The sequence below is a fragment of the Haliotis rubra genome, unplaced genomic scaffold, assembly GCF_003918875.1.
Source record: "Haliotis rubra isolate DU_JTF1 unplaced genomic scaffold, ASM391887v1 Scf6, whole genome shotgun sequence".
Taxonomy (NCBI): domain Eukaryota; kingdom Metazoa; phylum Mollusca; class Gastropoda; order Lepetellida; family Haliotidae; genus Haliotis; species Haliotis rubra.
In genome coordinates, this window is record NW_025767301.1 from 937,176 (window position 1) to 961,798 (window position 24,623).

The window sequence follows — 24,623 nt, forward strand, 5'->3', positions numbered from 1 at the left end:
GCTGGAATATTGCTAAAGGCGGCGTAAAACCAACTCACTCACTCACTCATACACATAGTCAGATATACACTGGTGTTACAGTGGCAAACCATTCAAGTACAAGCCACCAAAACATTCAACATTTTGTATGCATGATACAAGTGTTTGAATCAGTCGACATTGAGGGCTTACCGACATGTAACAGCTGCTTAACATCACGGTGAAATATAAACACAATACCTGTCAATCATGGCTGTGCTTCGAGTCACGTAAATGATTGTGCATTATGCTTGACGATGACGCTGATACAATTACGATGATTACTTCCAATATTTCAGTATGAATATACATCTTGTCGAGTCGAGATTATAGTCATTTATTGAGGAAATGTTGCGGGGCTATGACAGGCGTTTGTTCAAATATTTTGAAAAATATTCTTGCTTACTATTTTGAATAATAATGATGATGATGATGATAACAAATTAACGTGCGCAGTGTCTCGAGAAGAACAACCCTGCAACACTGTCCTTCGCTTGGATGACGTCGACTGGCCTAGAAGGCGAAACAGAAGGCTTTCTCTTTGCTGCCCAGGACTAGTCACTGTCCACTCAGTGTGTGCTTTTGCATCCAAATGTAAATGAAATATACATTATGCAATCAATTTAATGAAACAAAAAACAAACTTTTCAATAGATGCCTAGCGTTTGCACAAACACAGTATCATAAGCAACATGATCACGTGTCTCGACCCTTTATTTCTGTCTTCGCTGTGGTTTTAACTCAGAGGTACCACCAAGGATATTTAGAGTGCATGGGAAATGATATATTAGTTATATAATTAACTGGAACAACAACCCAGATCTGACCAACCACACCTGAAATCATTGGCATCATTGTATTTTCTGTACTTTTGACATCTATGTCAGTTTCAAAATTCAACAAAAACATGACACATTTGAGGACCTTGTTTTTACGAAATCCCAAGTACAGAGTGTTGCTCTTGGTGCCTTAGCTTTGGTACATCCAGTCTGGGTCAGTGTGTGTGTGTGTGTGTGTGTGGGGTACCAGAAAACAGAGCCCTTCTGACACTATGGGTAATGCAGAAGTCTGCAGTCTTACACGTACCATTCGCTGTCTGGGCTTCTCGCAGAAGTGGCAATAGTAATGGTACCAGTAGACTAAGGCTTAGTCTCTGAATATATATAATATTGATAATCACAAACAAGCCCATTTATATTGAAAAGGAGCCCTAGAGAGACCAGAGATTCAGAACCTGAGGAAATCTAGACTTGCTTTATTTAGGGCTTCAGCACTGCAGAGAGGGCTAGGCAGTAGGGGAAATAATGTGGTTCAGGGACTGTGAGACAGACTATGGTACCAGATGTACGCAAAAATACAAAAACATGACCGCTTCCAACCCCATCGGTGACACCGGTCACAAACACATGCAAAGGCAAATCAAAATTATGTTTGTAGCATGAACATGTGCCTGATATTATTATATAAACTGACTGGAACTATACAACTGTCGCCATATCAAAGGTCCGCCAAAGAGATTAAATAATACGTATTTCTGAAAGGTTCATATTCTTCAAATGACATCTAGACTTGAACAACTCTGAAGTTACTCTCTCAGTCCTACCTCATACCAGTACTTGCATGCCTTACTCTGAGCTACGCCTAAAGCCCCGGGCTAAGTTGAACATCTTCACTGTATGAAAACCATGTTACAATGTCCCTTACATTACACGTAAAACGCCTTGAAAGGATTTGGTATTTCTTTTCATGCAAACTGCATTCAAACACAATGTGAGATATGTACATTCGTGCAACTGACGCAACTTAATGCGACTTCTTTCACAATACAAAGAGGCGTGTATTTTGCTGTGACTCGTAACACGTTAAACCTGTTAATATGTCATGATTTGATGGATGGTATGATCGCTCACATACTTAAGTCGTGTATCTATAGTCGGATCATATTTCTCAATGTGAAACCCAGAGACTCTAAAGCAAACTATGACCATAAACGAAACTCCCAAAGTGTTCGACTATCATCGTCTCTTAATTCGATTTTTGTCCGTTTCTTGTTTAACACCGCAATGTTCTAGCTACATGAAGGCGTTCTTTAAATAAAAGAGTGAGCATAAACATGGATCTACCCAATTCAATTTGGATACGATGACATGCATCAACCAAGTCAGAAAGAGTGCCAACCGATCCCGATCCAGCACGGGTCATAAACAGGATTTTCACGGGTATTTCAATTAGCAAAGACAAGATAGAAGTATTTGACTGATAACTTCTTTATAGATTATTACGGCGTTTGATGGCTTCGTGTTGATCCTTCGACACTTCAGATCTATAACAGTCACTTGTTTGTATTCGCCAATGCCGTCCTTGTTGTGACATCTAAAACGATGCATCGGTACTACGGTTGTCTCGAACTACGACTAACTCGAACTTTGGTATCCTATTCCTTGGACCAGCGTATGTAACTATGTCATATGAATTTGTGCTTACATTACACACTTCGGCACATCCGAAGTTTCGATATATGAATAATAGTAATTATACCAAGTGTCACTATCATGATCATATTATATCCTAAAGGTTTGACGCAAGGTCACTATCTCGCCACCGACAAAATTGCCTAGGTTCACTATCGATATTAATTTTCTTCCACATCCTCCTATCATATTACAGCTGCCATCATACAAATAACACAACTGTATCTTTACATCAAGATATTGAAATAATGTCGCCTACAGGAGATACGTACCCGCTGTTCCAGTATTCACACACGTACAACCTAGTTTATGTACTGTATACCAACAACCCTGTCACCCGAGGTCAGCACGTTTTTGATCAGCGATGGAATATATTACCAATATAACATAAAAAGAGTGGACTTAGTACACCACCCTGCCGCACACACAGCATCTATTTGTGTTTTGTAGGATACTACAATATACACTTCCTTTGATATACCCTCAGGCTTTCATGGTTTATGTATAAGGTGATGAATCCTTATGACACTGTGTCACCCACCATTCACGAATTACTAAAAGGATCTTATTACAGAGAAAGTGCGAACGCTGTAAAACACACATTTACTCATGAGCAACGTGTTGAACATACTACATTCACGTACTACGTACAACCTCATAACCTGTACACACAACCACCATGGCATATGTTTGCTTAATATTTATCCCTATTACACTTAAGTCTATAAAATGATTGTGTCAGAGGTTTTCAATGATAAATCGATTTGACTTGCCCTGCCCCCAAAGGCCCCTTGCCCATTCAAGGAAACGTTGGCACACAAGGAAGTCGCTAGTATGACATGTTAGCACGCTCGGCATTTAAATCTCTTAATTGAGACACATTATAATATAAATGAACAAAAGACGACATTTCTAATGTTCGGGGTTAGGGCTACTTCCTGAAAGAAGTTTGTGGTAACGTACACCGAGAAAACTCAAGATCATTAATGTAATTAGAAGCGACAACACCCTTTCCACATCCATAAGAAATCTCTGCTAAAAGCAGATCGATTGTACACTTGTGACTATGTCATGAGCATATATTTGTTTCAACAGTATTGCAGCTGTATGGTGTTGTTTGTAAACAAATCGAGTCTTGACCAGACAATCCAGTGATTGGAAAGCTATACGTCATGACTGGCTATGTGAGCAGATGTTGTTTCATGATTACATGTATTCCATTAGTCAAATATCCAGCATTTGTAGGCAAAAAGCCACAAGCAAAATACCCACAGATAAAATACCGGCATGCCTAAAGATCTACCAGGCGGAAATTCTCTAGTGTTCACAATTTCCAGCCACTCAAGCATGTACCTCGGACACTATGACTGACAAGTGGGCACTCTAGGCGTCCTTTATTTCCCACAGATTGTCACCCACGCACCTTCTACGTCGATCAGCGACCACACATTTCAATTTTCTCCCTGACTAAGTGTGCACAGAGTGCACCCTGTATTCGCCCGCCATGCTCTGATGACTGCCTTGTCCTGCGGGCAAGGTAACGCTATGAGCTGACGTCTAGGGATGCTTGTGTGGGGAGGGGGAAAGTTTTATTCATATGGGAGAATGGATTAACAGTCCTAGCAAATTTGAATCAGCAGGTACCTAAACTAGCTGTATATGTCTTACCATTCTGTCTATTCTATGTACACACACAAACACAAACACACTCCAGAAAACACACACACATTATAAGATGTACATCGCGACCTTGACCTTCACCCTTAACATGGTTTTACATATATCCATAGTAACAGCCATTGACACATTTCGATTACTGTGTCCTCGGAGTGAGTGAGTTTTGTTTTACTCCGCTTTTAGCAATATTCCAGGAATAAAACGACAGGGGACACCAGAAATGGGCTTCACACATTGTACCCATGTGGGGAATCGAACCCAGGTCTTCGACGTGACGAGCACTTTAACCACTTGGCCACACCACCGCCCCTTGTGTCCTCGCGTTTTATCGGTATTGATAACAAAATTGTTAGTTTATACAATTTGTAAGTATACAACATGTTTTAATATCGAAACGATATTTCGTACAGGGGGCGTTGGCAATCGAACGTGCGCCTTTATGTGTAGAATTGCGCGAGGTAATCTATTATTTCAACCAATTTCATTACCACAACACTATTTGTTGGCGACACCTGGTATGTTTACAAAGCAGGTAGGGCCTCTCCTTTATCGCGGATCTGTACTGTCATGCCTTTACAATGTGCATTGTGCACAGGTCTTTGGACTAAGGTTACACATACGGAACTGATGTCATGTAAGCCGTTGGGTATAATATCAAGTCTTTGAAAGGAATTTAGAAGTAATACACGCAAAACGGAAAATTTATGAATGTCAAGGATGTCAAGGTTCTATAAGGTACAAAACGTTTTAATCATCTGATGAAGGAGTGTGGATATACTCTGGAATGTTCCGCATAATAAAGAGGTTGACATCCCTAAACTTTCCCTTTAAGACATAGTAAGATCATGATAGTGACACTGGGTTTAAGTCCTATCATCCATACATCGAAATTCGCGTGTGTCGAAGTGTGTATTGTCAACAAAAGTTTAAAATACAGATAGTTACACATGGTAGTCAAAGGAATAAGGTATTCAAATGAATAACTTATTTAATCGTATTCATATTAAAACTTTTACTCCAAGCAAGAAGCAGACACAGACGAAGAAGTGGAAGTAGAAGAGAATGAAGACAAAGAAGAAGAAAAGAACAGAAGAAACAGCAGGATGTAGAAGAGAATAAAGACCCAAAAAAGAAGAAAAAGAAAAGAACAGAAGAAAAAGCAGGAAGTAGAAGAGAATAAAGACAAAGAAGAAGAAAAAGTAAAGAACAGAAGAAAAAGCAGGAAGTAGAAGAGAATAAAGACCATAAAAAGAAGAAAAAGAACAGAACAGAAGAAAAAGCAGGAAGTAGAAGAGAATAAAGACCATAAAAAGAAGAAAAAGAACAGAACAGAAGAAAAAGCAAGAAGTAGAAGAGAATAAAGACCATAAAAAGAAGAAAAAGAAAAGAACAGAAGAAAAAGCAGGAAGTAGAAGAGAATAAAGACCATAAAAAGAAGAAAAAGAACAGAACAGAAGAAGAAAAAGAAAAGAACAGAAGAAAAAACAAATAGAAGAGAATAAAGAAAAAGAAAAGAGAAAAAAAAACAAGAGAAAAAGAAACAGAAGAAGAGAAAGAGGACGCAGAAAGAAGCACTACATGTGTTACCCCTGCTCCACACACTGTGTTGCAATTGTACATAATATTCCCTAATAGTAACAAATCCCTGGGGGAAGATAGAAACTGTGTAACTGCCTACCTGACTGTCATATCTACTCACATCCGATCAGTTGATTCCTCCCCAGCTGGTACCTCCCCCCAGGCGATTGTTTCAGGTTTACACCGCTATTACACGAATAGTCTACCGTCTACAAGGCGACACTGTACACTCCACACATTCTTGGAAACACTCCCGTTGTGTCTATATGTTATTTATGGAATGCCTAGATGTTAAAATATTACCTTGTCATGCTGGGGTTCTCTCCCACTCGGGGGCGGTGGGTTAGCATAGTGGTTAAAGCGTTCGCTCGTCACGCCGAACACCCGGGTTCGATTCCCCACATGGGTACAATGTGTGAAGCCCATTTCTGGTGTCCACCGCCGTGATCATGCTGGAATATTGCTAACAGCGGAATAATACAAAACTCACTCACACATTCTATCCCCTCTATGTCAATTCGTATTATTAATCTCAGTCAAAATCAAATTCTTGATTTCTTCCCACTTTTGTTTGTTTCTGCAATAATCTAAGTTATATTATATATTATAATATTATATAATATTCTAAGCATACATTTAACTCTGAATGTATCGAAATACGAATATAACGAATTACCGCATATCTGTCAGTCGTTACGATTCGAATTACGCTATTTATACGTGAAATGATGACTAATTAGGCGTTGGCCGCATCCGTCAAACAACGTGAGAAAGATTGTAGAGGTACCGTCTACGCCAAATGGTCATTTGAACATGCACACTATATCATTCCATGTGCTCCCATGTCACTTCTAGTTCAGTGTTTCCTGTTTAACCTGTATTTCCCCTTTGGGTTACGCACAAATATATAAACAACAGCATCGTCGTCGGATTTGTACAACAGTAAAGTAAACGGTGATTAATATTCTGGTCAAACAGCATTTATCTCCTCGTGAAAAAGTTCATTTTATATATGCAATTAATGTATTGAAATAAAAAAATAATATAAATCCATACAAAATACATTACAATGATATTGATAACTACTTTAAATGAATAAGGGGTATTTTTCGAAAAAGGGGACGTCGATTCACATAAAAACAAAAACGATTTGTTGTAACCTGATTAACAATAAAGGTGGTTGTTGAAAAACATACAATTCAAATATCCTTTATCATCGTGAGTGAGTGAGTTGGGTTTTTAGCAATATTCCAGCATATCACGGCGGGGGACACCAGAAATGGGCTTCACACATTGTACCCATGTGGGGAATCGAACACAGGTTTTCAGCGTGACGAGCGAACAGACGCGTAGCAAGCCAGTCATTTTCCTGTAAGTCCTATAGGTTGCAAAGCTTTATATTTATATAGTATTGACAATCATGTGCAAGCCCGGGTTTTTTTTAATGGTAACTCTACGCCCCTGGCGAACGCCTTAACCACTAGGCGCTACCCGACCGCCCCTCCTATATCATAAGGAAAGAGATAACATAATTCTCTTCCTTTCCAATACGGCGATAGTGCCTGGTTGTATTACTGTCGTTACATATTTTACATTTTGATCACTTATCAAATGGGCAGAATGGATTTCCAGGTTAATCTTCCCAACAGGCCCGATGCATGTTTATAGACATGTCAATATCATGTTTATTGCACAGTACAAAGAATATCAAATATACAGTGGCAGTTTTCAGTTACGGGTTTTTCTGAAATCGTGGGCCAATATTTGCAGCCAACTATAATGTTGATTTATGTCTATTTCATATGCTATAAGGCCGGTATAGTTCATCGTCAAACGGCATATAACACATATGTAGAAAATATACATGATTAGATGTTAGCTTAGTTTATAAAGCCCGAGTGGATTGTGTTCAAGGGGAAACGTGTAAGCGATTACAGAGGAAATGTTTTCAAATTCAGTATGTGAAATATATAGAGATTATTACACGAGCAAGTGTGTCATGCGACTTACACGAAACGAGTGTGAAATTTACATAATTTTGCACGAGTTTCGTATAAGTCATGACACACTTGCTCGAGTGTAATAATTCATTTATTATCCATTTTATTCATGTCCATTTGTGCAGTAAAACACGGTAAGCAAGTGTGACGGCCCTCTTGATTGACGTCACGTTCAATTGTTTAATGACGTCAGAGACAACGATACACAGATACAATGGTTGCTCGGCAAATGTGATATGAGCACATGTACACATATGATATATATGACACTGGTTATGTTTCACCACTTGGGTAATAAAATGTTTCTCTATGTAATCGTGTAAACAAACAGCTAAACCTAAGTGGTCTCTTCCAGGTCCAGACTGTAGACATCCGAAGTGAGCAACTGGTGCGGACAATCGGAAACATGGCCTTCCTTGTCACCACATACATCTGAATGTCCATTTCATGTACATTTCATGTACATTTCATGTTGATTTCGTTTCTTATCATAACTGAAATAGCTTTCACTTGCTTTTAGAGCAAAGTGAACCTTGTCAGCTTGTAGCTCTTCAAAGCGTGTTAGTTATGTTTAAGGTCAACTATATTGTCAATATCGTACATGACTAATTATCACTTATATAAATGACTCTACACGAGTGGTCCATTCTGAGCTTCATCAGCGACTCAGCTACATAGATGCATATATCAGTCAATGGTTTGTACATATACAGGTGTAAGGGTACATTATGGTCCCATTTGCGTGTTAATGTCGTAACAAGCAGAGCGTGGACAATGAGGGCCAGTGATTGTATGTGGAGCATGTCTTGTGTTGGTGGTAGTACAACCTTAAGTTGTAGCCTTGCGAGGGATTTGGGTCAACACGATTTTAGAATAGATATACCGACGCTTTCGGGAAACGGCAGTTGAATATCCGTAAATGTTGATGTATAGATGCACAATGCATGCCAATACATGGATGTGGCCTCGCATGACGTGGCTCAGATACGTTATTATATATTTAATTCCTAGTACTATGTTAGTGTGCATGTACTTAAAAGTTATATATGTGCATTCTCGTTACACGGAGTTGTTATGCATTGGCATTATATTCAATTATTATGCATTGGTATTATATTCAGTTATTATGCATTGGCATTATATTCAGTTATTATGCTTTGACATTATATTCAGTTATTATGCTTTGACATTACATTAGGTTGTAATACATGTTGTGTGAGTTATCATGCATTTGGTTTGCACTGGGAAAACGTGCATTCGAGTAACACAAAATCTCGCTTTGGGGCTAGGCTGGATTCACGCATTTTCGTTAAGCGGGGTTGTCATACATTGACAATTTATATACACTTGTATGTGGGCACTCTTTAACGTTAAAATACCGAACTTTGTTATTCCACATCTCGCTATTTCTCTTTTGGTAACCTTTGGCAACGTAAGAAACAGTATCAACTAACGAAATGTATCTAAGGAAGCAATCAAGTAGTGCAGGAACGGGCGATAGCATCGTGTCCATGGTGCATTTCTGTAATATAATGTTATCGTTAACAGCTGTTTCGGACTGTTCACTGTGTTTGTCTTAGAATTGCAGACCCCCAAGTACCGGTGACTAAATGTGTATATAATGTTCTGAAAATCAGCATCTCTTTAAACGTATTTCCATATTATATTAATACCGAATATACTTTAAGATACATATTCTTATTTGATCATGTTTGGGGAAATGCCAAATATAATGTCGTTTGTGAAATAGACGGCAGTAATATAACTAGCCATGTTTTGGATCCATGGCCTTGGGTAGGTTTACACTTAAAAACCCAGCTGTCATTTGCGATGAGCTAATATTTACTTACTTGCAATTCTCCGAGAGGCGCAAACACGAAGAAACTTGATACTATGATAAATCCATAAAGAAAAGCTCTCTGCAAGTGAAACTGTTTGACAAGTTCAGTAAAATCCGCCATGATTGTAGCACATGTAATCAACGCCTGTGATGTCTGCCGCTGTGCATGACAGTGTATCCAGCGATGCCTTCAGACGACGCACACGCACAACACTGCCAACTTTCTTCAGGTACAAAGTATGTCAACACCTTATCATTAACGTCTTGCGAGCTCCGAGGCAGGTTAAACTTTATATAAATCCATACCCGCGAGGAGTCAGCGAGCGACAACACTGTACTGCTTTCATCCACACTGATGTGAAACTATCTCATAGTATAGATTCCCTTCTGTGAATGACAGTAGGTGGGCTAGCCAAGCAGCTCGTCACCCGTTCACTGGTAGAGAGCTGACGACCGGCCAGGCTTTAACTGATTTGTCACCACTGTGTTTCAGCCCTCGCCCGCAGATACAAACATTACACACGTCTCTTCCGTGTTTTTCACGGCGTTTAAATTTGAGTAATCGACGGCAATGGGTTGGCGGTATGTTAAACTGATTGCGAGGGGATTTCTTGATCAATGAGACAGACCTACTGGAAAGGAGAGCTTATGGCAGCATTTAAGGCGTGCCGGTCGTTTTTGAGAGATGATTTGGATCCTGGTCGGATTGGCCGTCGCATGACTTTAACGCTTGTGTGCCATTTTTAAAACGATTGTTTTATGTGTGTCACGAAACAAAATAGTCATGCTCTCTGACATCCACAGTGAAACCCGTTAATCCGGCAGATTATAGTACGGCAGAATACCAAATATACTGACTGACTGACTGAGTTTAGTTTCACGCCGCTTTTAGCAATATTCCAGCAATATCACGGCGGGGGACACCAGAAATGGGCTTCACACATTGTGCCCATGTGGCCAAATATACAATGTCAGCATTCTATACTATGTCAGTCTACCGATTTTATTGTTTCAGGATATATACTATACTACATCAACTTACAGATTATATTATGTCAGTATATATGATATACTATTCCAGGATATATGATATACTTTATCAACTAACAGATTATATTATGTCAGTATATATGATATACTATTCCAGGATATATGATATACTTCATCAACTAACAGATTATATTATGTCAGTATATATGATATACTATTTCAGGATATATGATATACTACATCAACTAACAGATTATATTATATCAGTATATATGATATACTTTTTCAGGATATATGATATACTATATCCATTAACAGATTATATTATGTCATTATATATGATATACTATTTCAGGATATATGATACACTTTATCAACTAACAGATTATATTATGTCAGTATATATGATATACTATTTCAGGATATATTATATACTATATCAACTAACAGATTATATTATGTCAGTATATATGATATACTTTTTCAGGATATTATATATACTATATCAACTAACAGACTATATTATGTCAGTATATATGATATACTTTTTCAGGATATATGATATACTATATCAACTAACAGATTATATTATGTCAGTATACAGATTGTTCTGTGTCAGGATTTATAATCCCATTTAAACATACATATCATACTTTGTCAGATACTGGTTGTACTATTTCAGGTTTTAAAAAAGATTAAAAAACATACAACATATACAATGTCAGCACACATATAATAATATATTAGCAAATAAATTATACTATGGTTGACGTGTTGTCATCAGGTCACGCGACCACCACACTGAGCTTGTGACTTCAGCAGCAAAACACCATCATCACAACATTATCAGCAACAAATTCAGGGAAGGCATGATTTTTCACATACAAAACTAGTACTGTAAAACAACTGTACAATACCCGCCTCCTGCTCGACCAAAGAACGGGGTGGTGGGGTAGCCTAGTGGTTAAAGCGTTTGTTCGTCACACCAAAGACCCGGGTTCGATACCCCACATGGGTAAAATGTATGAAGCCCATTTCTGGTGTGATATTAATGTAATATTGCTAAAAGCGGCGTAAAACCATACTCACTCACTCTACCAAAGAACGGGGCGATGAGGTAGACTCGTGATTACAGCGTTCGTTCGACCCGGGTTCGACTCCCACCATGAGTACAATGTATGAAAACCATTTCTGGTGTCCCCCCGCCGTGATGTTGCTAAAATTTTCCTCAAAGCGGCGTAAAACCAAACTAATTCACTCACTCTACCAAAGAACAAAAAGTTCGTCATAATCATTGGTCGGTTTAACATTTCGATTACAATATGGAACAAGTGTTCGGGATACCAAATGCAGTTCGTTACATCCGTTAGTTCGTTATAATCGTGTTTTATTAATGTAATTATCTGTACAACTGATCTGTGTTTTTTTCGTAAGCGATGGCATGCACGTTATAACACAAATGTCTTGGAATAACGTGATATCTATATTTTACGGACGCTTTTGTTAACGTCCACACGTTCCGTCGGTAACTTTAATAGAGTGAGTGAGTTAGAATTTAACGTCACCTCGGCAGTATTTCAGCCATATAGTGACGAGTACTTTAATAGATATATAAGTATATGTATGATAGTTAAACTGAAAATGAAGATTCAGTCATATGAAGATTTTCTCATATGTATCTCGAAACAAAATAATCATGTTCTCTGAACTGTCACAGTCACAGTGAAACTCTGTTCATCCGGCTAATTCCGTTATCTGTGAAGTCCGGATGGGTTTCCACAATAACTACTTCTTGTGGGAAGGTGACATATACAGGTCTCGGGGACACGCACGCACGCACGCACGCACGCACGTCAACCGCGTGTATTTCGTGCATCACGTGCATTGCATTCTGTCAGACGCACAGTGCACAACAAGTAGCCTAAACCAGGTTGTAGGAACTTGTACTGACTGTAAGCCTTGATGTATATACTGAGGACGCGGTGGACGAGCTGGGCGAGCTGGCTAAGGCGCCAGGCTAGTGATCCACCGAGGCTGAGGTGTCGGGATCGAGCCCACTTGTAACCGGGTGTAAAAACCTTGGAGTCAAGTTTGTGTGCAGACTCTTTCCGTGTTGTCACAACGCCTACCGTACAGTACACAACCCTGTGCACTTAAAAGATCCCACGAATCCGTTGGTATGTGACCAGATGGTGGCCACATGAATACGTGCAAACACCTAGTTGCGGGTTCAGCAACGTGCAGTAAACATGGACAAAGTACTGTGACTATGTGTCCCATCCACCCAGCTGTGAATGGGTACCTCGTTAGAATGAGAAAGCCACACTAACCCGGTGCGCCTAGTGGCTGCAAGAGTTGTATACTCCCCAGGGAGTTGAGATTGAGCAATATTCCAGCTATATGGCGGCGGTTTGTAAATAATCGAGTCTGGACCAGACAATCCAGTGATCAACAGCATGAGCATCTATTTGCTTAATTGGGAACCGATGCCACGTGTCAACAATGTCAGCGAGCCTGACCACCCGATCCCGTTAGTCGCCTCTTACTTCAAGCATAGTCGCCTTTTGTGGCAAGCATGGAATGCTGAAGACCTATTCTACCCCGGATCTTTACGGGTCACCAGCGCCTTGAGCATGCACTAGTGACGTGGATATGTGTGCTATATAAATATCCTATAACTAATAATTCGGGCACTAAAACATATTCCACTCACATGACGGTGGTCTGTAAAAATCGAGTGTGGACCAGACAATCCAGTGACTGATATAATGAGCATCAATATACGGTGAAATACGATGAAATGTCAACACATTCCAATAGTGGGGCCGATAAGTGAAAAAATAGTTCACTTAATCATGCAAGCATGAAATTTGGCACAAATGTTCATTGGAGTCCACTCTTTCAAAAAAGGGCATTAGCCACGCAAGATCCAAGATGGCTACCATTTTCAAGATGGCCGCCGTCTACACTAAAAATTACTAATAATTACTGTGCAAGTTGTAACTACTTCAGGTAAAACAACTTATTTCAATTTTTATGACAAAATGAAGTTGTTTTTATTACAATACCAAAACAATACATAAATCAAATGGCAGTTTTAGCAAAAAGCAGTCGAAATTGTACCTGAACTAACCACTGCACCCAGAATAACAGAAACTACACTTCACATTTGCAACTGCACAAGGCTGTGCATGTGAGACCAAACCTGTAGCATTTGCACTTGCCACGACAGCCAGACTTGCAGCCACACTTAGTGAGATGTTCAAAACTCTTTGCAATGGGAGAGTTAGCTATAGCTGTCCAGAAGGATCTTCTCCAATCCCCAGTCAGCTGGAATCTCTGCTTCTGACTGGCACAGAATTGCCTGAGCCCACACACAACCTGCCTGATATGCTGCACGTTTAGCTTGTTGAATCAGAGCTGCTTGGAGGGATGACTTCATATGGTCTCCGCTTTCTGGCAGATAAGTCGAGTTTAGCCTCATCCACACCATCTACAGTGCTAGACCTGTCATACATGAGGACCACAAACTTCTCTAGGATATCCATGTCATCATCCTCAATGGTTGGTGGATGCTGGCTCAGTCTGGGAAATACTGATGTTGCCTCTGGGAAAATGTCTCATGTTTCCCAAGCTGTCTTTTCCCCTATATTCCTAAAAGCTGACACCACATCACAACCTGTAAAAGCATGGAAGAACAACATGCCTTTGGCCTTCTCTTAACCAACAGAGTTGTGCAGGTTGTGAATGCCAATCCATCGAAGGCTCTGACCATGGCCAAATAAGAGCCACAGCTGCTGCCGATTTATGCTTTGCAATGTTGGGAACATACTCACATCTGTGTCATTGGCTTTGATTATGATGGATTTGCTCACAAAGATGCGGCTGTCTGCATCCTCATGAGAACATTCGTCCAGTTCAGTCAGACTCACTTTGTTTGTGCCAAGTGCTTGGTGTCCCTTGGTCACAATAACCAAGTTTGGTGCAGACATCTAAACAATCATGTCTGCCAGGAAGTGAAACAGCCCCCACTTGTAGTCATTGTGTCTCAGAAAGTTGAGCCAGTTTGAAAGAATGCCATTCTTTTCTGTCACCTTGCCTCTCACTCCTTGTCCTCTTTTGGACCTTTTGTCTGCTTTCAGACTTAACGGACTGTACATATCAAAGACAACATGTGTTGTATTGTATGTACTGGCATAATAGTAGGCAGAAAGTCAAGGGTTGCATAGTCTGCAAATGTCTTAGACCTTTTCGGTGGCAGTGCATGGATCAAAGCTGAATCATCAATGATGATGTCATCTGCCTCTGGCCCTTGGTCAGTTGGGACTTTTGACAGCTATAAATCTTTCCACCATCACTTAGAGATGCAGGGAATGATTGATTTTGGCGCTGAAAGAACTCCTGTAGGTCGCAATCCCTGATTTGACAGGAGATGAACAGCTTGGAAAACAGCTGACAGTCTTCTTTCAGCTGTTTCTGTTTTGATGGTTCTGTAACAGGCTTATCTTGACATAAGAAGTCAAGTCTTTGCTTTCTGATGGGCTCATAGAATGATGTTGGATTATCTTCCAATCTTTTCACAAAGTTTTGGTATTGTGTGCTACCTATGGTGTCTTGCTATCGCCATATCGTGTCTTGCTATCGCCATATCGTGTCGTGTTATCGCTATTTCGTTTTTGGGCTGTATCGCAATATCGCTATATCGTGTCGCCATATCGCAATATCGTGTCGTGCTATCGCTTTGTCGCGATATCGCCTAGATTTTTCAGGGCGATAAAGCGATGGCCCGAATGAGCCACCATAGCTACCTTTCTGCAAGAGAGTGTGAACAAGCTCCGCAGAGCTGGGATGAGCTACATCTTTGGTGTCTATTGAAACAAATCTACATTGTCTTCCTCGAAAAGGTGTCCCAAGTCTTGCAGGACCTGAGAGAGTTTCTGGACCCTTTCTTGGAATGTCTTCTGGGCACGTGGTGCTTGCTCATGGTGAAGACAGTGCTCGCTGGCCTCTTTTGTTTGTGCCTCCATTTCATAGAGGAACACCAGATGGCTCACCTCAGGGCCAGAGACCATCCATCTCCTTAGGCTGATGGATTTTCAGTAAGCCCAATTGCTCCACCGTCAGCCTTAATGGCAGCATTGGCCTGCTCATGGGCCTGATCAAGAGCATGTGCTGAGAAGTCACGCTTGGCCGAGTGCACAACAAAGTTGTCCATCTTGAATTCCTGCTCCAATGGTGGGTGTTCCAAAGTCAGCATGTGCCTCAGATGAAAAGGTAACCATCGGGCATAATTGGTGTTGTTATTGGCAAACAAGTATGGGATCAACTCAATCAATGCCTGACAGTATAGGCTGAAGTTGGCTTCACGGAATGATCTGATCAGCACGAAGACTGTAAGTTCCATTTACAACACCAAATGCCAGAATTGAAATTGCGAACTTTGTTGGCTTTTGATCTGACACCATTCCTCAAAGCCCAATACGTCTTCATTGATCTCTGCTTGTTCTGTGCAATAACTGTTGTAGGCACATTTTAGCAACTTGTAAAGGCTGCAGGAAGTGACCTGATGCATTTGTCGTGTCTTAGTGACACTTGAAGCTGCCAGAAGTAAATCTGCAGTGCCAGAAGAAGCCACACCTGCTTATACTAGGGCGCCAGTCCAACCACTGTCCTTCAGCAGAGAACCCAGAGACCAAAAGGCAGCCATTTCGATATGGAGACCCCTAAACATGACAAGGTATTTATCCTCTCCAAACTTGTCTGGCCATTGCCACTGCACCTGTTTTGCCAAGGCATAGATTGGCTGGTCTGCTGTAATGACAGGTACTTGGCCTGGGTTCAGGTGTGCAACTGCATCACATACCTGCATTACGTGCTTCACTGTAGCTACAGAGTGAGCCTGAGAAGTGGCAGCAAAGAAGTGATACTCACTTCAAACTCTGGGCTTCTTTTCTGAAATGCATGATGAGCTGACCATGTGAGGTTAACACCTTCATCTATCTCTTCAGCGATAAAGACCTTCTCCAGCCACTCATACTCCAGTGCCATATAAGTCCCGTGTGATCTGTACACCATCCGGGTAAGTCCATGAACAACTCATGTATAGCCCCCTTACCCTTGGCTCGGCTCTCCCTCGCTGGCACACCCTTCAATTCAGGCGCGACCGTCTAACTTTATCTACTAACTATTTTATACTGGCTAATTGATATGTGACTATAAGACAGCATTTGGGACACTAATCTAAACTGCACTACACCTGATACTATTCTACTACAATAGAGTTAGTAAAGCCGGGAGCGGCATTAGTAAAGCTAGATCACCTGACACTGAACCCCATGCTGAGTTACACAGCAGTGAAGTCACCAGTGTGCCCTGGTTGTGCACTGACATTCACTCTATTAGTATACCAACACCTTGTAAATAATGTTTACATCCTTTGAGAAAGGTTTTAGATCAATTAGAATCTCTGACCCCGAAAACATCAATAGATGAAAAAATGTCATTCATAGTGACAGATGCTGAGATGAGATCAATACTAATTTTGGCCGCCATATTTGTTTCAGTACTTGGAATTAAAAACGTGACAAAATTAACCTCAGTAAATGAATAAACTGGTGACTGAATGGGATTATAAACCATGATAAATGCATCAGTAACATCCCTATTCTCGATGGTGATGCAATTGGCCAATGGATGGCAGCCATCTTGAAAAAAGAGGCAGCCATCTTGGATTATTGCGTGGTTAACGCCCTTTTATGAATGAGTGGTCCTTTGAGAATGTATGTGCCAAATTTTATGTTTGCATGATTAAGTGAACTATTTTGGGTCATTTTTGCATTTATCTGCCCCACTACAATGGGGAAACAGCGGTGCCAATTATACCAATGGAGCACTGAAGATCGGTCAGGACAATAAGTATTCAACCCGTGACGTTTTAGACAACAAAGACCCTTCAATATGCTTGCTGTGGACGTGCGTGAGTAAGGTCTTATGGCACTGTTAATAATATCCCAGCACTATTGATAAAAGATATAGCATTTACTGTTCTCCTCTTTACTTTGTAAATCTATACGGGAGGGCTGTTCTTATTGTGATGGAATCATGAACTTTGGCCGTAACAAAATTAATTCATAAACTCTGATTGCATCCACTTATACATACAACACGGAGCTAAACTTCCCATTTCTCTGTTTAATATTGGATGTGCAACAACATGGCGCTGTTATGGATGATTCGTTTTATACAAAGGTGCAGATCCGTGAACATCCGGGTTAGAATTGGTCTTCAGCAGTCAATGCTTGTCGTCAGAGGCGACTAACGGGGTCGCTCATGCTCGCTGACTTGGATGACGCATGCCATGTTAGCCCTCATATTGATATATGATCAAAAATCGTACGGTTGCAAAAAGGGTACTGCTGATTAAGATTAATTAAGATGTCAACACATATCATTACTTAAAACCCGTGAAGGTCCGGGTCAGAATTGGTCTTCAGTAACCCATGCTTGTCGTAAGAGGCGACTAACGGCTGACTTGGTTGACACATGTCATGACACATATCCCAAATGCGTAGATCGATGCTCATGTAAATCACATCTTATAAAAAATCAGATACAAATACAGGTAAATATGACACATATTGTTGTCATAAACAACACAGTATAATTCACACAGTAATATATACTACCCATCAAAAGTTTAGACTCACTAGTATATATGTAGCCACTTACTTCAGTCAACTGTTCTAACCTTGATATTTTGCAAAATATTCCATTCAGTTTGAAGGTACTGTTTACACATGAACTAATGTATTGTACAACGAATTCGCAACGTTGAAAATATTATTGTCATGAGTTCAGTAAATGATGAAAATCAGTAAAAAATTGCGAATTCTTAACAAAACTTTACCCCAAAACGCAGCTGTTCACATGAACGATATTTGCACCTGCTTTTTACCAATTTGATGCATGATCCTCGTACAATTCATCTGCATAAAGTTTGCATTTGGTTCCCCTAAGTTAGTGGAGAAATTCATCTTCGATTTAACCATACTAGTATTCATCTTCGATGTAACCATATACATACATACATACATACATACATACATACATACATACATACATACATACATACATACATACATACATACATACATACATACATACATACATACATATACATAACATGTAGTGAGTGCTTTAGGTGAGTCTAAACTTTTGATGGGTAGTATATATTATCTCAATTTATACATTCAGCTATAATTGCCCTTATTTGTATCTAATGGTATCAGATAATACAATATCTTAACATACTTGAATCCGGTGAGTGCAATATATCTCACAAATATTTACTGAACATAAAGACAAAACATTTCCATAATCATCGGCGAAATACCGTTAGAGGTGGGTAAAGAAGGAAGGTAATTCTGCTTGCCTAATGGAACAGGCTGTGATGTCGACGCATTTGCAGCATATGTTGTCTGGAAGCTGGCTCTGTTTGAACTCAATTAACAAATAATATTTTCTGTTCAAGGTCTATTATTCCCTACATTTAACCTTTTGACCCGTGCGGCGTTGTTGCACTTTAGTCAGCCTTGTGGGTGTGATGGAATGGTAAATTGCTGGAATTAGTTATGACCCTGTACAGCTGGCGGTATAAACATACACAGTGAATATGACCGGATATTACCTTATCAGAAATCGTTGCCTGTCATTTAGTTATTATAATTTACATCCATTTGTTAATTGATATTTATTAAATGTAAAATGTGCAGTCAATACACGCAGTATGCTGCCACACATCCAAAGCAGTATGCTGCTACTGAGTGAGTATGTGAAGCCAAGTTCAGATGTCCCCCGCCGTGATACTGCTGAAAAGCGGCGTTACTCACTCCCTGTATCAAGGACCCGTGAAGATCGGGGTTAGAATTAGTCTTCAGTAACCCATGCTTGTCGTCCGAGGCGGCTAACCGGTTTGGGTGGTCAGGCTCGCTGACCTGGTTGACACATGTCATCGTGTCCCAACTGCGTAGATCGATGATCGTGTTGTTGATATAGCTGGGATATTGATGCGGCGTTAACCAACCAGCCAACCAACCAACCAACCAACCCTATATCATTACCAAGGGTTGTGTGCTACTTTCACCCTAAATCAAGTTTCGAACCAAACGATTACGGGTGATGCTGTCGTTATCCAGGGAAGTAACTATGCACACCATCGAATTAGAAAATGAGTGAATTGAGCTTCATGTCTCTTTTAGCATTATTCCGACCTCATCACAACGAAGAACATCAAGCTCACATCACACACCGACACGTGTTGCCGAACACACGTAGCTGGCGCACCTGTCGTAGTGACACAGATCCATCGCGGCGTATTGATAAATAATTTATACGAATATTATATTTTCTATATTATAACATCACTACAACCCCACTTCATACATAATGAAACGGTCTGTTATTTTTATCCACGGGCAGTATGTTGAAGAAGAACAACCTCGACCAAACTTTACAGTCAATGAATGGCTATCACTGTACAACCACAAAGACGCCTAAGGAATTAATGAATATTTATTGACGATAGAATCATGCCCTAGGTCATGTATGGAAGGTCCACCTGTACACACCTCCTGTGGGTGTGATCGAGTTTCGCGAAGCATATCATCATCAAATGTAAGTATTCTCACCGAGCGGGCATTTCATTTTCATCATAATACGCCCCTGTGCACAACTAAAGATTCTTTCCACCGGGACATTGAATACTCTGTTAAGAGCTAGCATTTCTCCTACAGTGTACATACGACATGACTCACAATTACAGGTGAATCGACAGCTGTGAGATTCGTTTGGTGTTTCAAGGGAAACACTTGAAGGGCTCCCTGATTCAAAATAGTCACGTTCCAACCGGACATCTTACCCGGTATATGACCAGGCTGTGGTTTGACCTATAGCAGAGACGGGTACCCCAGTTGCTGTGAACTAGGGAGAGGTCAACCGTCACAGTCAGCATCGTTCATACCACGGATGATGTAGTACCCGTACAGAAATGGCGTCCACTTGTTATGTAAACGGGAGTATTCACATTGTTTTGGAGGTTCGTGGGTAAGGTAATGTTTACTGAAATATGGACTGACCGACTTTTCAGAAGCACTGTTCAGCGTTCAATAACAGAGCTCCATTGTGATGAATAATCGCATAGTGTAATGTGTATTCGCCCGTCGTTAGACAGATCCGGGTGTTGGAATTTTATCCCAGGTCAAGGCTGGGAGGAGACGCTGTGCTGTTTCTGTGGTGATTCGTTAACTGTGTTTGCCGAGTTGGCCTTTCCTTTATTCAATACTGCGATAGTCGTCTGCCCGATCTGCGCAGACGACATTCCGCGGGGTAGTGATACAGGTATGTGGGACATCCGGCGGAGTTGCAAACCAGTCATCCATCCGCTGCTAGTGAGGGGATCATTGATGAGACACACTATTCAATTCTCCACGTTATGGGACATACCATCCAGCACACAGACACATAATTCGACTATGTGTACCTGAGATCGGATTCAGTGACAACGCCGTGATGTTTGACAGACATTTATTAGAATCGATGCATGACAAAGTTGACAGTATTAATGGCTAACAATCAAGTCTACTGGCTATATTTTATGCTTCGTGTCCCATGGCATGACGGTTCCTCTAATACAGAGCACGTTTATTAGGGAGAATAGACGCAACATCGATCCTGTATGCGATTGTGGAAAGAATACGCTTACTGTGATTGTTTCTTTTCAGTTATTGGATATTGATCGTCACCCACATAACAATCAACTACTTTCCGGTTGGTACAGCACATGGGCCTTTGATATTGATATCCCATGCTATATTGAATATCGATCCTCCGTCACATTCACTGAAAGCTTTTAACATATCATGTTCATCTGGTCAAGCCATTGAAATCTGACCAAGTTCAAAGGCCACTGAGCCCTGCTGGCTCTGTAGCCAAAGCACGAAAGCCATTATATTTGGGAACAGGACACAAGTCAACAACTGATGTATTCTTCGTGATTTTCGGATGAAGCACAAGCGTAGTATGTGCTTTGTAGACACGGGATTAGGTTGACGAAACAGCACTTCAACAGTTCAAGTTTCACGGTCGGAACACGTGAGAGCAAGATACTCAACAAGAAGAAGCACCATGGCAAGATCCAGCTTTCGGCGATGTGTTTCCACAGTAGCTATTGTGTACATGTTTCAGTTTCTCCTGTTGTTGCCGATTCTGTGTTATAATCTTCCTTTCTCGTCATACTTCCAGGCTTCTCTCAGATCCAACAACCACACCGTCAATATTGTTAATCATGTAAATCACCAAAGAGTCAAAAGTGCTTATTCCTATTTCAAGAGACAAATTCCTGGAGGTAATCTACGCTACTATGATTCTGTTGGAAAAAGCTCGGACATTTTTCTGACGGTAGCCATAGTCACAGTCGGTCGCACTGTTAAGAACAAAAGCCAAGATCTTGGATATGTTCTTCAGACTTCAGCCGGGATAGACAAATTTGCCAAAAGTCATCACTTTTCCCGTAGAACGTTTGTCTTTGTTTGTAATGTTGATCTGAATCCAGAAGCCCACACCGAGGCAGCGTTTCTGAAGAAATATCTACCCTTTAGTGAACGATATGGTTTGACAAGTTTTAAATTAGAAGATAATGATCAAATTCAAAATAATTTTTCCACTTATCGGACAAAGAAAAACGAAAGTAAATACGAAAAGGAAACTTGGGACTACTCGTACTGTTTAAACGTTGCAAAATCATTTGACCCAGAGTATGTGTTGATGGTGGAAGACGATGCTATTCCTCATGAAGATTTAGGGAATGTTTTGAAATATACCTTGGGGAATCATCTTACCGACAACACGAAGAGCGCTCCTCAAAGGAAAGAGTTTGCCTATCTGAAGTTGTATTATCCCGAGCGATGGCAAGGCTATGCATATGAAGCCTTAAAGATTCTGGAGCTTGTAAGTGTAGGTTGTGTTGGAGGGGGTGTCACCATTGCTGCATCTGAGTTGTTTGTTAAAAACAGAAGGTACAGTTACAAATCGAAACTAAGCCACTTCCTCTTGGGTATGCTTTTTTTCATCTTAACAGCTGAGTTTGTAGGCCGACAGAACATCATGGAGATACGAAGACTGTCAAAATACTTGTACACGTTCCGACAAGCGTCTGGATGTTGTACCCAGGCTGTGCTATATCCATCTGCAATCGTTGACCCTCTGACCACATATTTGACCACTCTGACGTCATTCGAGCATACTGACATTTCTATATATGACTTTACACAGCAGACTAGTATACCAACATACCAACTGGAACCGAACTTATTTTACCATATCGGCATGCAGTCGACACTACACAAATATAAGATCAAAAGACTCGAGCAGTTCCTCTTCCACATGGATTCACGTGATATTCAGTCATTGGCGGAAGGATGACATACGATACAAACTGATATTGAGACAGGTATACTGGACTACATAAATCTCCGTTTAACATAATACAGTATTGAATAAATCTGGATTTGATGTTATTATTTCCGTCGCTGTGTTTCTGGTGTGTTAGAATGTGCATGTTGCTTTCAGGATTAGATGTATAAAGGAGAGTGATAGGTTTAGCAGCAGGAGCGGATTGACTCCAAAAAACGTTTTTGCCAAACTACCTTGTTTCCACTTTCCTAATTCTTGAAGAAATTCCGACTCGAGAGCAATACAAAATCTAAAGATGTTTTGCTGAACGTTACTCTGATATCGCCCAGATGCATGAGGCGTAAAACTAAATTCACTCGCTAAACCCAGATGCATTAAAATAGAAATTGTAGGTTCAGTGGCAACAAAAAATGCTCTTGAAGACTTGCAATACATCCTTCGAGAAACCAGAAGACCGTAACAATTGTTGTTGGAGAATGAGATTGAACATCACCTGACCCTGTAACTCTATATTTTAGAATCTTATAGTTGGCTTATAGAATCCTACTAAAGTCTAAAGATTTGGAACTTTGTATAGCGAAAATGCATCTGTTTCTCTGTGGTTATTCCGATTCGACTCAATTTGAACACTGTGTGCATTTGAGCGACCAGCGACCCTCAGATTACATCAATGTGTGTGTGTGTGTGTGTGTGTGTGTGTGTGTGTTATTTTATATCATTTTAATATTCTCTCGTTTTGTATGTACATGGATATTTTATATTGAAAATACATCCCTTGTTTGAAAAAAATAAAAGTATCCACATGAAATTTCAATACATAACGCATAATTATGCTGAAGTAGTTTTTGTGTTGTCTTAATCATTTCGTGTAGCTTTGCTGTATAATACGTCGTGGCGATTGTTAAGTCACTGTGTCTTGTATACTTTGCCTATTGCATTACGTCCATCACACACAAGCGGATAGTTGTAACCCTTGCTTACAACAAACAACAGAACGCTAAAACCGTTAACTCTCATCTTGTATCATAAACGTTGAAAGTGATATGTATTGCGGTGGGGTAGCCTAGTGGTTAAAGCGTTCGCTCGTCACGCCGAAGACCCGGGTTCGATACCTCACAAGTGCACAATGTGTCAAGCCCATTTCTGGTGTTCCCCCGCCGTGATATGCTGTAATATTGCTTAAAGTGGCGTAAAACTAAATTCACTCATTCATTCTAAGTGACATCAACAAACATATGACATTATGGAGTGAATATTTAGAGATTATTAGGCAACCAACTTTCCATCACTACAAATAAATGTTTTCTCAGACCGCCAGCGTGGTGTATTGGATAGAGTATTCTACGGGAGTTTTGAGGTTCGATCCCTGGCCTAACCATACAAGAAAACCATAGAAAGGCTGATCTAAGTTGTTTTCCTATCTTGCAATTGCTATAAAGAAGACACAGCAAGCATTTGCCGGCTCGGAGTCGGTTGGTTGGATCAGTGATAATCTACAACGTCTTCTATTCTCCCTGGTTGGATAGGTTGTTGTTTAACGCTGCACTCTGTGGCTGTGGTCTGAAAATAATCGAGTCTGGA

The 24,623-nt window shown here is 40.4% G+C and overlaps 2 protein-coding genes across 2 annotated transcripts in view; one reads left to right on the forward strand and one right to left on the reverse strand.

Annotated features, from left to right (window-relative positions):
- LOC124255325 overlaps positions 1-10,119 on the reverse strand; it is a 47,625-nt gene extending 37,506 nt beyond the window's left edge. The window contains exon 1 of the mRNA XM_046689216.1: positions 9,595-10,119. Coding sequence (XP_046545172.1) covers positions 9,595-9,705 — 111 coding nt within the window. The 5' untranslated portion in view covers positions 9,706-10,119. The remainder of the gene's footprint in view (positions 1-9,594) is intronic.
- A 9,978-nt stretch (positions 10,120-20,097) lies between these two features.
- Positions 20,098-23,477, forward strand: LOC124255314 (post-GPI attachment to proteins factor 4-like). The gene has a single exon (XM_046689201.1). The coding sequence runs from the start codon at positions 21,756-21,758 to the stop codon at positions 23,049-23,051; it is 1,296 nt and encodes a 431-aa protein (XP_046545157.1). The 5' UTR covers positions 20,098-21,755; the 3' UTR covers positions 23,052-23,477.
- The last annotated feature ends 1,146 nt before the right edge of the window (positions 23,478-24,623 follow it).